This window comes from Urocitellus parryii, chromosome 8 (genome assembly GCF_045843805.1).
Source record: "Urocitellus parryii isolate mUroPar1 chromosome 8, mUroPar1.hap1, whole genome shotgun sequence".
NCBI classification, from domain to species: Eukaryota; Metazoa; Chordata; class Mammalia; order Rodentia; family Sciuridae; genus Urocitellus; species Urocitellus parryii.
This window is the reverse complement of record NC_135538.1, coordinates 104,661,634-104,676,732: the sequence shown is the minus strand read 5'-3', so window position 1 is coordinate 104,676,732 and position 15,099 is coordinate 104,661,634. Positions and strand designations below refer to the sequence as shown.

General features: G+C 42.8%; 1 protein-coding gene across 6 annotated transcripts in view; it reads right to left on the bottom strand.

Moving 5' to 3' along the window:
* Window positions 1–15,099, bottom strand: part of Adgrf5 (adhesion G protein-coupled receptor F5) — a 90,197-nt gene that overhangs the window by 40,916 nt on the left and 34,182 nt on the right. For all 6 annotated transcript variants that reach the window (XM_026394427.2, XM_026394431.2, XM_026394429.2 and 3 more), the window contains exons 2-3: window positions 11,060–11,179; window positions 5,491–5,545 (exon numbers count right to left, since the gene is read on the bottom strand). In XM_026394427.2, the coding sequence (XP_026250212.2) occupies window positions 5,491–5,545; window positions 11,060–11,155 (151 nt within the window). In that variant the 5' untranslated portion in view covers window positions 11,156–11,179. The remainder of the gene's footprint in view (window positions 1–5,490; window positions 5,546–11,059; window positions 11,180–15,099) is intronic.

Genomic DNA, 15,099 nt, shown 5'->3' with positions numbered 1-15,099 from the left:
TGTGAGGCCTTTTTACTCTACGAAGCTGCCTTAAGAGTCATGAAATGGGACCGCATCGGCAAGAACCAGAACCACATGTTGAAAACTGTGACTTTCCACTTTGACCCTAAACTTTGGAGCTTCAGAGAGCAGAATGGAAGGTCTTCTTTCCTGGGCCACTTGTTTAAATTCTGTGAGCTAAACTTTGTTTATCTGTAAGTTCAGGGTAACATTTTCTCAACAGGATGTTGTTAAGGAATTGGAGTCCTACTAACACACAATAAGGGAGGGAAAGAATTGAAATTCTTTGGATTAGACAGAGGAATGAAGGGGAGTGGGGATGGGAGTAGGAAAGAGTAAAATGAATCAGACAGAACTTTCCTATGTTCATATGTGAATACACGACCAGTGTAACTCCACTTCATGTACAACCACAAGAATGGGAAGTTATAAAACAGTCTTAATATTCAATGTCAAACTCCAAACCAACACACACACTAGTCAGAGAGCCTAGAGCCTTCCAACTCATTCTACCACCAGAGCACAGAGCACCATGTGTTATCACAAGAAAGGTGACAGCCACGGAAACCCAAACCCTGTTCCTTAAACTGGGAAATGCTCAGCATTTCCTGGCCCCCACATCAAAAAGGGCCAGCAGACCCATACTGCCAGGTCTACTGAAAAGTCAGGATTTCCGTATGGGCAGCTGGTGACCTGATCTTGTAGGGACCTGGTTCTGACTGAAAGGTGAAGAAGTGTCACCCAGCCAGTACAGGCTCTGGGCATCCTGACCCCCTCAGGCTGGACTCCACTCACCCTTGCCCTCTGTTTCCCACCAGCCATTTCCTTGGGAAGCCAAAGAAAAACCAATGGGGTGTCTTCAGGGCCAGTCTCTGAGACGTGCTTCCCAATGAAGCTCCGAGACCCAGGGTGAAGAACTTTTGCAACTGACATTTGTGCTAGTGCTAAGCAGTAAGAAATGCCCACTTTCAGTCCACTGTGAAGATTCCCCTTTAGACTTAATTCTGAGCTTTTCTGCACACCTCTACAGTAAGCCTTTCCTTCCAGTGCAGGCCTCTCCCTGTGGCCTCCTCAGCACACAGGGTCCCAGATTTGTGCTCTCCTGGACAGTCATCTGGACCATTGCTCACCTTTACCCCCAGCCAGTCACGTTTGACTCCAGCCCTTTGGCTCCATTTCTCAAATGGTCTTAGGCAGGTGTATCCTCTGTTTCTTTTTTATCTTTCTCCACAGCCACGGACCCATGTCCAGGCTGCTGAATCTCCTAGTTGGTCTCTCAGGCAATAATTTCTTCATCTAATCCATCCATAATCACTGGAATCGTGTGATTTCATCAGTCACTCTCTGTGCCAGCCTCTCGGCCAGCAAGGATGCACTTGCTGATGTAGCTCTTCAGGCTTCCACACATGCTTGTCCCTCTGCCCCCACCAGCCATGCTGCTCTCACAGGCTGTTCCACACTTATTCTTATCTCTGGTCTCTGGGTTTGTATGCAGGTTTCTATTCCCAGTAGCACTGGGAAAGAGTTTTCCCAAAATGCTAAGTCCTGTGTCATGGCACCCATTTTTCCATATTCAGGTAGTGATCTGGGACTGATCAGGATACCCCTCTGTGCTAGGCCCCACCTATTGACTTTGTTTTTAATTAAAAAAAAATTATTAAAAAGAAGAAAATAAACCCCAGATAATTCTATTAACATTTCCAAAGTTGTATGTACAAAGCAACATCATTTAATCCTCTCAACAACTGTATAAAGAGCTGGGCACAGTGGCACCTCTGTAATCCCAGCAGCCTGAGAGGCTGGGGCAAGAGAATAGAAAGTTCAAAGCCAGCCTTAGCAACTTAGTGAGGCTCTTAGCAACTTAGGGAGACCCTGTAAAAAAAAAAAAAGGCAGGGAGTGAGAGGAGGCTGAGGATGTGGCTCAATGGTTAAGTGCCCTGAGTTTAATCCCTAGTACCAAAACGAAACAAAATGAACAAACTAAAGCAAAAAACCCTGTAAGGTTATGACTCTGATAAACTGTGTGGGTGGGTGTGGGATGCCAATATATAACATATATGTGACATATATATGTGATGTATATATGATATGTATGTGTGTGTGCGTGTGTGTGTGTGTGTGTGTGTGTGTGCATGCATGCGTGTGTATCTTAGGAGGCCAATGAGACTGTGCAACTGACTTAGGTTGAAATCCATACTATATTGAAAATAAATACAAATTTATTCTACCTTTAAATATGATTTAATCCCAAACTCTAAAAATTTGGTCCAGCAGCTCAAAAGAAAATTCTTGACCTATTTTCTTTTTCTTGGAAACTTAATACGCTTGTGTCTATCATGAAGCCTTCAGAACGGGAGATGTATATATATATACAGGAAAGGGAATGCCACTCAGGATTAGAGCCCAGTCCCAGCACCTCCCTTTTTTGGCACCCCCCAAAAATAGAGACACCTTCACATGGCATCCTGCTAGAGGAAGCGCTCCTGTTCTTTCTTTTCGTCACTGACCTGGGGAGCCAGGCTCTTTATTGCTACTTACATTCCTGATTTGGGGGGCCTTGCAATGAGCCTTTCTATGGTCATTTCTTACTTCAGTGATTTTGTAAAAGTACCAAGTCCAATCCATCTTCTGCTGATGATGGGCTGACTCATTAACACTTCCCAAATGACTTGAGAGGCCCAAGAGCTCAGAGGACCATGTATAATAAATGGAAAACATATTTTCAGGGTGATTTATCATTGTCATAATTGTTTTGTAATGAAAGCCTGCCTGGAAAAGTTTTGGAATGTCAAATTCTTAGATATGGAGGTAGTTTCCTCCCCATTGGCTGCCCCTCCCCCTTCCACAGTGGGTCCCATAAACATCAGGCTCAGAAGCACAGGGAAAATTGCCTTTTGCAGCTGTGGGGTAAAACTGCTCCTGAGGATGCCAGCAGCCTGAGCCCTGGAAGAACTTGGTAAAAAGACAGAGCTGAAGCTCACCCGCAAAAGAGTTTGATTAAGGGGCTGGGGTTGTGGCTCAGTGGTAGAGCGCCCGCCTCACACGTGCGAGACCCTGAGTTTGATCCTCACTCAGCACTACATAAAAATAAATAAGTGAAATAAAGGTATTGTGTCCAACTACAACTAAAAAATAAATATTGTTTAAAAGAATTTGATTAATAATAATAATAAAAGTCTTTCAAGCTAGGTGTGGTGGGTCACAGCTGTAATCCTAGTAACTCAGGAGATTAAGGCAAGAAGATTGCAAGTTCAAGGCCTGCCTCAGCAATTTAACGAGACTCTGAGCAACTTAGTGAGATCCTGTCTCAAAATAACAAATAAAAAAGGACTGGGGATGTGGCTCAGTGGTAAAGTGCCCCTGGGTTCAGTCCTTTGTATCACTGAGAAAAAAAAAAAAAGTGTTTCAAAACCCCAAATGGCACATCTCTGGCTCTGTACCCACCACAGGGTACAAAAGTGCTCAAGGGGTTGTCAGAGGGAAGGGGGCAATGATATCTGTGTCAAAGCACAGTAAGTTCAAGCTATAACAGGCCACTTCAGGGAAGGAGAGGAACCTCCATATTATACTAGGATAACAGAATGAAGGCTAAGTGAAGGGGAAAAAAAGTAAAGGATCAGAGAGGAGACAAAGAAAGGGAAGGAGAGGATGGGAGGAGAGAAGGAACAGGGCGGGGAGAAGAGGGAGGGTATCCCGGCAGTGTTAGGACTTTCCAGTGAGCATTTGGAGGATTTAATAGATTGTGGTCCATTTCTCATTTCCAGCCCTGAGCAACAGTTGGGTCTGGCTACTGACACGTGAAGGGCTCTCACAGACCCCTGTGTTTTGACCTCAGGGCAAGGCTGCTCTCTTTGGCATTCTTGTGTCTGTTTTGGAACACAAAGCTAAATATATCAAGTTGCAATATGCCTAAAAATGATTCAATCATAATGGGATAGGTTAAGAAGTTTCACCTTCTAGAGAGGAGGCACCGCCCCTCGGCCTGCAGACATTTACCAACAGGAACTCAGAAAGAGATAGCTAGGGCATACACATGTGAGCTCTTCATTTGTTTGCTCATTTACCGAGGGAGGAACTAGGCTCGATCCCAGGCTACAGAGACTGAAGAAGACGAAAGGGAGCACCCTGCTACTAGGGATGGCAAACAGGAAGTACAATCTTTACAATGGGCTGGGGCAGATGCAGAGATAGGAAATGTTTCATGGGCGATAAGAATCCAGGGAAAGCATCCCTGAAAGTCTGGGGAATGGGTGGATGGAAGGTCTCACCCAGCAGGAGCTCAGGAGATGTAAGCAGGAGTCCTCCAGCCAAGCAAATGGAGATGACAGGCAGCAACTGTCCATGTGAAAGGGAACAAAAGGTGATCAAATGGGGAAAGCATTTCAGAAGATCCCAGGAGCTATGAACAGATGATTGGCTTTTAGCTCTAAGTCACTCCCAAGCTCATGAAGGCCTTTATGGAGAGAAATGACAGGTTCATTTCTCTGAAAATTTTATTTGATGGAGATGGGAAGATCGGGGCCCCAGGAATCCAGCCTGTAGATGTACACATGACCCTCTGCAGGGTCATGCACTTAGGACCAGATGCCAAATGCTATGATTCAAATGTGTCCCCAGAAGTTCATGTGTTGGAAGTATAATCTGCCTATTTAGATGTTAATGTTATTTAAAGGTGGGGCCTTTGAGAGACAATTAGGATTAGATGAGGTCATGAGCATGGGGTCCTCTGGTAGCATTAGTAGCTTTTTAAGAAGAGCAACAGAGACTCAAGTTAGCACCTTCCTCTGTCTCACCATGTGATGCCCTCTACCCTGTCATGACACACAGGAACACTACCCACCAGATGCTATGCTCTCAGACTTGCCAGCCTCCGGAATTGTGAGACAAATAAACTCCTATTCCTTATGAATTACCTGGTCCCAGATATTTCTTTTTAGCTACAAAAAACAGACTAAGACACAAAGATCCGTGTTTCTATCCGTGGTTACAGCTCTCCATAATCCAAACTCTCCAAAGGACAGAGTCTTATATTTTCCAGACTACTTCTTTGCAGTTTAGTGGAAAATTAGAGTGGGAAATAGGAGAAAGACCGGAGTCTGGTGGTTAGTTAGGTTGGTTCACAAAGGGTTGAACGAGAGAAATTTTTAAAAGATGAGAAGAAGAAGTTGCTGGGTTGGGAGGACAGAAACAGACTTTCGAGTGGTGCTGGGGGACAGTTGAAGAGAGAGCCACAGGGAGGCCCTGGGGATAGGAAGAGGTCACATGATGAGAGAGGAAAGGGGATCGAAATATGTTGCAATGATCCATTTATTCATTTGATCAAGTAGAAAACGGAGTTCCTTTGTACTTTTGGCAATCAAACTGCACTGTTTGACTCTAATGTGCTTAGAGACTGAATTATGGAGACCATAGTGTTTTTAAAAAGTTATATCACATTTCATTTGATTGGACTTAACAAAAGAGATCACCATGCGAGCCAAATGTACATACCTGCTCGTTTTTGCCTAAGTGGTTCTACAGCAGCTAGTTCATGTTCCTGGAGAATCTGAAACAACATTTTAGAAAGTTGTCAGTTAACAGTAAGAAGTCTTTTCACTTGGTTTCCTGCTCATGTGCCCCTAGGTATTTGAGCTGAGCTTAAGGCTGCAGATTTGGGGTCAGGGATGACAGGCAGACAAGCAGTAATGGAATGGTCAGGAAAACCACAAATTCACCTCTGTAGTGTGACCTAGGAGTGCACTTTCTATAGACCATTCTCAAGATCCAAAAGCAAAAGAAATCAATCATCATAGGTGAGTTTCTCAGTGTTTCTGCAGTTTGAGTTCTGTCAAGAAAGGTAAGTGATGATGTTCTAAACTTGTGCTCTTTCACCTAAGACTTAAAGCCTGAGTCATTCCACTGCCTGATTAGACAGGTCTAAATACTCTTCTCAGCATCCAGGCTGGTCGCACCTGGACATTTCTGCTCTATTAGGGCTTAGGAACTATGATTTCCTCCTCTAGTCCTTTTTCTCTTAGATGATTCTGTTGGTATTTGTGGTAAAAACTAGGAGAGCCTGCTCTAGACTCAGACTGCCTGCACCCAGGGCTGGGCCACTTTACTAGCCATGAGAACTTGGGGAAGTTACTTATCTTCAATGAACCTCAGCTTTCTTTTCTCTAAAATGGAAACAATAGTGCCAGCTTTCACAGAATTGTTATAAGAATGAAGGAAACTACAATTTGGCATATTTGTAAGCTCTTAGTACATTTTAGTTATTATCACCTAGTACAGTGGTTACAAGCAAGAACTCTGCAGATGTTCAGTTCCAAGCCTAGCTTCATTATAAAATGGATCTGTGACCTTGGGCATATTCCTTAACTTCTCTGTGCCACATTCCTAATCAAGAGTATGGTCTACTTTATAAGGTTGTTGTAAAGATCAAATGGTTACTAAATGGAAAGAACTGAGAGTAGCATTGGTTATATAGTAGGAGACTGGATTTGTCTCAATGAGACAGTCTTTCTTGGCTCAGCAGGAAATTTCTCTCCTTCTTCTGCAACCTCCTCCTCTCTCCTCTTCCTTTTCCATGAATAGTTCCCCTGGCTTTTCTCCCTGTCCTTATTAAGTTACACTTATTAGATAAGGCCCATTCACAGCTCTGTGGGAGGTTTTGTCTTTCTTCTCCCTTATGCTCTTGGGAGACTCAGGTTGAAGGAAGTATTAAAGTCAGTAGGAAGTGGGGTGGGACCCTGTACCTGGACATTCATAATTGCCCTTGGAGAAATAAATACAGGCTTGATAGATGATGATTGGAATTTGGAAAGCCCAGTCTCTGCTCTTTTGCACTGAGGTTATTTTAGAAGTACGTAAGTATGCAGGAACTGAAGGCGCAAAGTCAATGTATAGGCTGGTTCCTGCTGGCTTCCTCTGGAGCCTGCTTTGGCCCTGTGCCCAGGCAGAAGGAAGGTTCTTCCGGACATTCCTGACTTCATCCTCCTGGGGGACTGGGGGCAGGGAGCAGGTGGCTACCAGGAAGCTTCTCTGTCTGCTACTTGTGGGCTGTGGTTGGGGGACTCACAAGCCCAGGAGAATGTGACTTTCAGAGCTTACATTTGGAAGCTTTCCCAGATCAAATTTTATTGTCCCTGTTTTCCAAGGGGGACTTGCTGCTGTCTGCTGAATGTTACAATCAAGGTCCATTTCGGTTCTCTAATGCAGGGTATTTCAAATCCTGGCAAGAATGAGAATCACTTGCTTCCTCTTCCCTCAGTCTAATTCAATAGGTCCAGGGAAGGTGGAGAAAACTGGCCTTTTAACCAGCATATTCCTAGGTGTGAGGCCACTTTTTTGGGAAACACTGCCTTTTGAAGCTTTCTTGAGTCTTTATGGTGATCATCTGCAATTCCAGCACATAGAATGTTTGAAACTTCCTTTGCAAAGTGCTGCTTCTATATCCCTGTCACCTCCCACTTTTGTAGTCAAGTGAGAATTCACAGCTTCTCATGAGAGGAAACTACTCTTTCAGTTAAGCCTGCAGTCATCAGAGCTAATGCAGAAAAGACCCCTGACAGTAGTAAAGCCTCAGGGAGTTGGAGGAGGAGGTGGTGGTGGTGGTGAATAACCCCAACTGTCCCAGATTTGAGAAGGTGCAAAGAGCTGGGCTGCCAGTCATGGGACCTGGATTTGAATACAGAAGGTACTGGAGTCACACCATGAACTGATTCTCACTACTTCAGCTCCCTACTAGCTGGAAAAGTCATTTACTTCTTCTAAGCCTCAGTTTCTCACATTATGAAAAACAATCTGTGCAGACGCACGTCATTCATGAGGGAGAACAGGTGCCCCTAGGCTCAGAAGGCTCAGCTGCATATTTACTTCAGACAAGAAAACAGGGCTCCCTGCCACCTCCCCCTGCATGTTGTGTGCAGAGGGACCCAGATGAGGATCTGAGCCACAGAGGCCAGCTCTGTCCATCCGGAGGGGATTTCCTGATGGCTGAGCCGGAAGAGACAAGGTCACCAATTCCAGGAAGCGCCCCACCTTTCAGACACGATGACTTTCCAAATAATAACTGTGGTGGAGGTGGGGCAGGGTGGGCAATTAGTCAGGAATGAGACGTGGCTTTGAACTCATGAAAAAGAAAATCCCCAGGGAACAGGATGGCCAACAAGGAGGTCACCAAGCCCCTGCCCCTGCATTTCAAATCACAGTCCTCCTCCCTGGAGTCCACCACCCACTCCTCTTCTTTTTGACCTGGAATCCCAAGTTAACATCTTTGCTGCCATGTTGTACAATTATCTCAGTAACAGTCCTATTAGAATGTCCCCTTATATGAGGATATTAACATAAGATTTATTTGTAGCAGAATATTAAAAATAACTAAATTCAGAAGCCCTGGGGCTCTGAGCTAGTCACAGTGCTAAGGCATACATGTCTCAATGTTTAATCCTCACAACAAACCATTTAGGGAGATACTGTTGAGTCTTATTTATGGCAGAGGATTAGCTTCAGAGAGATGAAAAAACTGAATGAAGTCTCAGAAATTAGTGGGAGTCAGAGTTGGGCTTCAACCCAGACCTGCTGCCAATGAAGAACATATATAGGCTTGCTACTTCGAGGGTAGGCACTCTCCGACCCCACTCTGGGATTACCCTGTTGAAATCTATATCTTAAGAGGTCCCCTGGAAGAATTTGAGTTGGAGAAGCAGCAGGCTAGACTGTTGCACTTGACAAATGCATCCCTCAATTCGAACCCAGCAGCCTTATTCCCAATAAGCAAGAGATGGAACCAGCCCTAGGGCCATGGGTGGATGATGAATGAATAAAACATGGCACAGACTTACAAGGGAATTTTATCCAGTCTTAAAAGAGGAGGGAAATTTTGTCATAGGCTGCAACAGGAATGAATCTTGAGGACATTATGCCACGTGAAATAAGCCAGACATAAAAAGAGAAATATTGCGTGATTCTGCTTATATGGTACCTAATGTAGAGAGTAGTCAAATTTCATAGAGACAAAATGTAGAATGGTGGTTGCCAGGGACTGGGGAGAAAAGGGGGAGGGTTGTTGTTCATTGGATGGAGTTGCAATTTTGAAAGGTGAAATAATTTATGGAGATTGACTATACAATGATATGAATGCATGTAAAACTACCAAGATGTTCATTTAAAACTGGTTAAGATAATAAATGTTTTGCCACATGTATCTTATGTGGGCTTTTTCTATTGTTGTTGTTTAAAAAGCCCAGGTGTTGCACTTAAGAAAGTAAAAAGTCAGCTATGGGAACTGGGCAGCAGTTTATTGTAGTACAAATTGATCAGGCTAAAGTGAATCTCTCCAATGGGGCTCCTCAGCCTTTGGGTTATATGAAGACAGTGTATCTTTAAGGCAGATCTAGATGGAAAAGTGGGAGACTTTGGGGTAGGCAAGCAGTAGAAGTTTCCAGAGAGACAAAGTTCAAATTCCACCAACTACTCTAAGAATTTAGGTTGTATACCTTGAGTGCCTGTGTCACCTGGCAATGAAGGGACTTTTTCAGACTGTCACTATAAATGTAGATTTGAAGTAAAGGGAGGAAAAAAGAATCGTGAAACAGAAGAAATCTAACCATGTTGCACAGATCAACGTAAGCTCTGACTTTCTCTTTACGTACCTTGAATAACCACACTGATCCTGTGAATTCAAAAGTATAAAGTTTCCCTCCTCTATTTCTATGAGCAAGCTGCCACATGACATTGCACAGATTATACCATGAATACTGGAGGCTAAGAGAAGACACCCCATGTATACCCTCAAAGTCACAAGTTAAAAAAAGAAAAAGCAAAAAAAAAGACCAAGAAAACTAGGTTGAACAATAAAAGACCCTAAAACAGAAAGAAGAAAAGAAAACATAAAATCATGGAACAAAATCTTGATCAAGCATATAAAATATGATATCAAATGTGAAAGGATTGTATTCCCCTAATCAAAGTCTAACTTGCTCAAATTCAATATAAAAGAACAATGAGAAAAATCTCAAACATTTTGTTTATAAGAGAACCATTAAATCAGAATAATACACTAAAGGCTAAACAAAAAAATAAAGGACAAAAACCAGGCAAACAAAAATAGAGAAGAAGGATTGACAATTGGAATAGAAGACAAAGGATTGCATCAAAAATAGCCAAGTAGAACAAAGAGACAAATTTTGCAAAGCTAAAATGTACCACTGAAACTCTAACAATAGTGATAGAATAAAATAGAACTACAATATCTGAAACAAAAAGAATCAATAGAAAAATATAGTATTCCAATATGAGGCACAAAAACAGCAAATACTGCTGTGCCGTTTATTATGTAATGGGCTTGAATTTAAGGCCTCTTCAAACTAGTTCAAATCTCATAACTATCCTAGGAAGTCAGTACTACTGCCAGCATGATTTTACAGATGAAGAAACTGAATTACAAATCTTCCAGGATTTCTCAACCAGTTTCATACCCTGTCTCTGGAGCAGGGAAAAACCTAAGCAAGGAATAATCAATAATTCCCATAAGGAATAAGGGGCACTTGTCACTCCCTTGACTTAAGCTAAACTCTGTGGACCTTCCAAAAGCAAACAACCTGGGCAACTGTCGAAAAGTTCTTAGATGATATCCATGGACTCTCGAGCTACAGCAACCTGAGACCATGACATGCATGCAAATCGATGTCTTTTGAAATATGTTCTAGTCTGATACTCAAGAGGAATCCTTTGAGGACATAAAATCTGTGCTTGGTCCTCCAAATTTGCTTTATTGTCATTGTCATTGTCACTGTGTGGAAGCCTAGAGGTTATGACTGAGTTAAGGTGGCCATCCTGGGAGATCTGTTTTATGCTGCACTTACATTCCCTTGATACCACCACCGATTTCAGAATATGGCAAGATGTGGCCCAGTAAATACACAAACATCCATTAACATCCAGTTGTCACCTCATTTACAACATTTTCTCAAAATCCCTTCCCAATTTCTTTGAATAAACATTATCCTGTCTGTGACATTCCCAGGAAATCAGAGAAATGTGACAGGAAAATTATAGCAGACATGAGTTTACTCACCAAAGGATGGACAGCAGACTCTAAGTTCAGTGTCGCTTGGGAAGAATAAATCACAGCAAACATGAAGCACAAAGTGGTTCTCCTCTGGGATTTCATTTCTCCACGTTCAAGTTGTTTTGCCTAAAATGGAAACAGGATGTCTTAGAGAGACCAACTTATTTATTACACAAGGCAAGAAGTAGCAAATCCTGACCTGAAGGTACAAGTGAATGTGAGAGAGTAGTCTCTGCCTTAGAACCTTGGGTGAGGAAAGATGGAGTGGGGCAAGGGAAGGCAGGTGGGCCCTGCTCATGAGCACAGGATGGTAGTGGGTATCTGGGTATGTTTCCTACATACATGGAGAGAAGAAAAGAGATGGGAGGACGAAGAAAGAAAAGGAAAGCAAGAAAGAGGGAGGGACTACAGTAAGAAATGCCTTTCCTGTTGTGATCCAGTACACAGAGCACGTGTACAAAAGGATTCAGAGAACACTAATCACTTTGCTACACGTGGTGTACCTGGACATTTTCCATTCTATTCCATCCTATTTTGCTCTGTTTTTCTTTAAATTCTGGTAGGAGTCCATTACATTGACTTAATAATTTATATTAATAGGCTATGACTCATTATTGTGAAGACTCCTGGACTTAGTCATAAAAATATAATTTTATTACATGGTAGCATATTAAATATAGAATGCATAATATTAATATCACAATATATCTCAGCTGATGTACTTATTTTTAAATTGTCTCTTTTATAATGCTGGTGGTGAAAAATGCACCATTTTTGGTAACCAGATTAATTATTATTACATTTAAAAATCTGAGTATTGCATGGAATAATACCAACCCTATTACCTCTGGAGACAAAGACAGTCTACTTTTGGCAGAATACTTTTCTCACTGGCCTTTTATGCCCACGTGTTTGTTCAAAGAACAGTAGACTCTGAGACAGAGAATGTGGGTTAGGATACAGCATCGCTATAATTCACTGTGTCCTAAAGTAGTAGGTTACTTGTGTTAGCAGAGTCCAAGTTTCTGCACCTGTAAAATGGAGGTAATTATATATAGGGATAATATATTCCTAATTCTTTCACAGAATTTTCTGAGGCTCTATGAGATTAAAAATCATGAAGAGCTCCAGAAACGCAGGCTGCTGTGATCACCACTCTGATGATCAGTGGAACCCAGAGGGTGGACATCAGAAGGTAGTCATTGAAGGGCAGCCTCAGGACAGTCACCAGGAAGGGCAGACCTTGGCGAGGAGTCAGGGAGCACCAGGAAACCTTGGCCAGGATAATACCCTGGTGTTGGCCAAGATTTACATGCCAGAGAATTGTATTTCAATCACCAGCTGCTGACTGCCTCCTTTTCCTCTTCCCCCCATGAAAAGCAGGGGAGCAAAGGGCTTTGGAAAAATGACCCAATTAGTAGATCTGGCTATCAAATACATTTTTTAAATTCTGCAACTCAGTGGTTTTGGGAAGATGCTTTACAATTTTGGTTATGGGAAGAGATGTTTAACACCAGGTGTGTCTGCTTTAGGGAAATCAGAACAATGCGTTTCTAAGTTCTCCAATTAGAAATTTTCTCTTCCTTATTAAAAGAGAGTAGGCTCTTGTGGGTACAGGATAGTCTTTAGGAGATAACTTCATCTTTTCAGGTTACTATCTGGTTCCATACTAGACACTTAATCAAAGGGATGAGGCTGCATAGTCAATGAACCTCTTTAGTACCCAACCCGCAGAGAGGCACTCGGGTACTAAAGGGACTAGAGCAGGCTCTGTATCTTTCTTTCTTTTCTTTTCTCTTTCTTTCTTTCTTTCTTTCTTTCTTTCTTTCTTTCTTTCTTTCTTTCTTTCTTTCTTTCTTTCTTTCTTTCTTTCTTTCTTTCTTTCTTTCTTTCTTTCTTTCTTTTTTGTGGTGCTGGGGATTGAACCTAGGGCCTTGTGCATGCAATGTAAGCACTCTACCAACTGAGCTATATCCCTAGCCCTGGCAATGTATCTTTCTGTCATTTCTTTATTTTGGTGGTACATTCCACTCCCCCCTGATTTTTTTTTTTTTTTGGTTAGAATTAGCCAGATTTATACTGTCCCCAAATGGTCATGTCTGGTCCCTGTGTTCAGGCCAATGGCCAATACTGTTCCATTTTCCCCCTTCCTTTGGTATCCCCTGAGATAGTTCTTGATAAAATCAGCATTCTTTTTTCTGTTGACTCATTTGTTGACTTCCCCCCACCCCAAAATCACAATTCCAAAGAAACAGAGATAAAGAAAGGACCCCACCATGGGCAGGGGCTTGTTGTCTGGATCAGTTACACAGTAGGGGTGAGGGGTTCTCCACTTGAATGAAAAGAGAATGACACCACTTTTGTTGGGGGGGGGGCAATAGTCACAATATTTGACACCAGTGTGGCACATGATTCAGCTGGAGATTACTTCAGCTTTCAGAGTTGCTGCTACATTTGGGGAGAGGCCTGAAGACAAAGCTATAATCTTACACAAACCCTCCAGCTCACAGGTGTTCTCAACTGAGGGAGCAAACAGAGATATCAATTCAGCTACTGGGAAGAAAATCCACAATCTTCCAGTTAAAAACATGAAGCATCCCTGCCCACATTCAAGGCAATTTGTCCTCAGTAGGGCGCCTTTGATAGTGAGCCTCCTACAAGTTCCTAAAGTTTTTAAAGCTCCTAAAGATTTCTGAAGTATACGGTGACAAAGACGGAGAGAGACAAAGAAAGGCAGGGAGAGAAAGAAAATGATCCTGTGTCATTTCCAGTCTCTTTTCTCTTTTTAAATTAAAATACTGGACACTCCTCAAACTCCCTGACTTCTATAAGCTGGCCATATCTAGGAAAAGCTGGGAAATATGATCTAATCCTCAGGTTGGCCCTGTGGAGCTGAGCAACTTCCTGGTCTACTCTGACTCTGTTTTCCTGTCTGTAAAGTTTAGAAAGAGGGAGAGCAAAGAAAGCACATGCTGACGTCACATGCCAGGAATAAGTCATGGGGACTCTCAGCCGAGCTGCACTTGGAGGATGAGGGTTGACATTCCTCTTCGCGGTCAGGAATGACATGCTGCATGGTTACGTTTTAGGAAGCGTCACTGTGAACCTGATCTGTTCTCCCAAACCTTACACAACACCAGTGCTTGAGAACTCCTCACTAGAACCTTTTGGCATCCCTGACCCATGCCCATGTTATTTGGGGTGAAGAAGTGACAGCGAGAGGAGGTGAAAATAAGAGGGCTTGTGTGCCTGCAGGATCTGAAGCAAGGAGCACGTTCTCAATGTGGCCTCATCAATGGGGTCTGATGACTCAGAGCCCTCATGAGATCACCAGGCCTAGAGATTACCAGCATGTTAATGGTGGGAGTCTTTCTGGAAATGAGTGGCTTGCTAAGCTCCACATGGTTCCTCCTCCCTGTGTCCTCTCAGTCATTCCCACCTCCTTGTGCCCACACCCACGCCCCTCTGTTTCTCAGATGAGAAAACTAAGTCCCCTCTAGGGCTGAGTGTCTCACAGGCAGACAGGAACGGAGTGGTCTGAACTCCAGAGATCAGCAGTGATTCTGAAAATTCTAACTCATAATATTGTCCAATAATCAGGCAGACTATCTCTGATGGAATTGTGAACAGTGTTGGTGGCAATGATGATCACAGACCCCAGTCATTGTTGGGTGTGCACTGTGTTCCAGCATGATGTGAGGTGCTAAGCTCTTTGTAAAGACTGTCACTCAACCCTCTCCATGATCTTACAGCTCTTCTAAATTATCCCCACTTTTCAGATATGAAAATGGGAGCTTTGTGAGTAGCTCACTAAGGCCACTCTGCAGATATGTGGTAGTGGCAAAAGTATAAATTAAACAACCTAATCTCCTGGAGAAAGGTGCCATTTGAACTAAGAGATCTTCTTGTTTGGTTATCAACAAGAGTAAAAGGAATATTTTTCTGTATATATAAACAACTGATTAGGAACTGGAAATACGAGTTCAAATCTCACTTTGCCTCTAAAAGCATGTGATGTGGGGCATGTCACTTCATCTCTTTGAGTC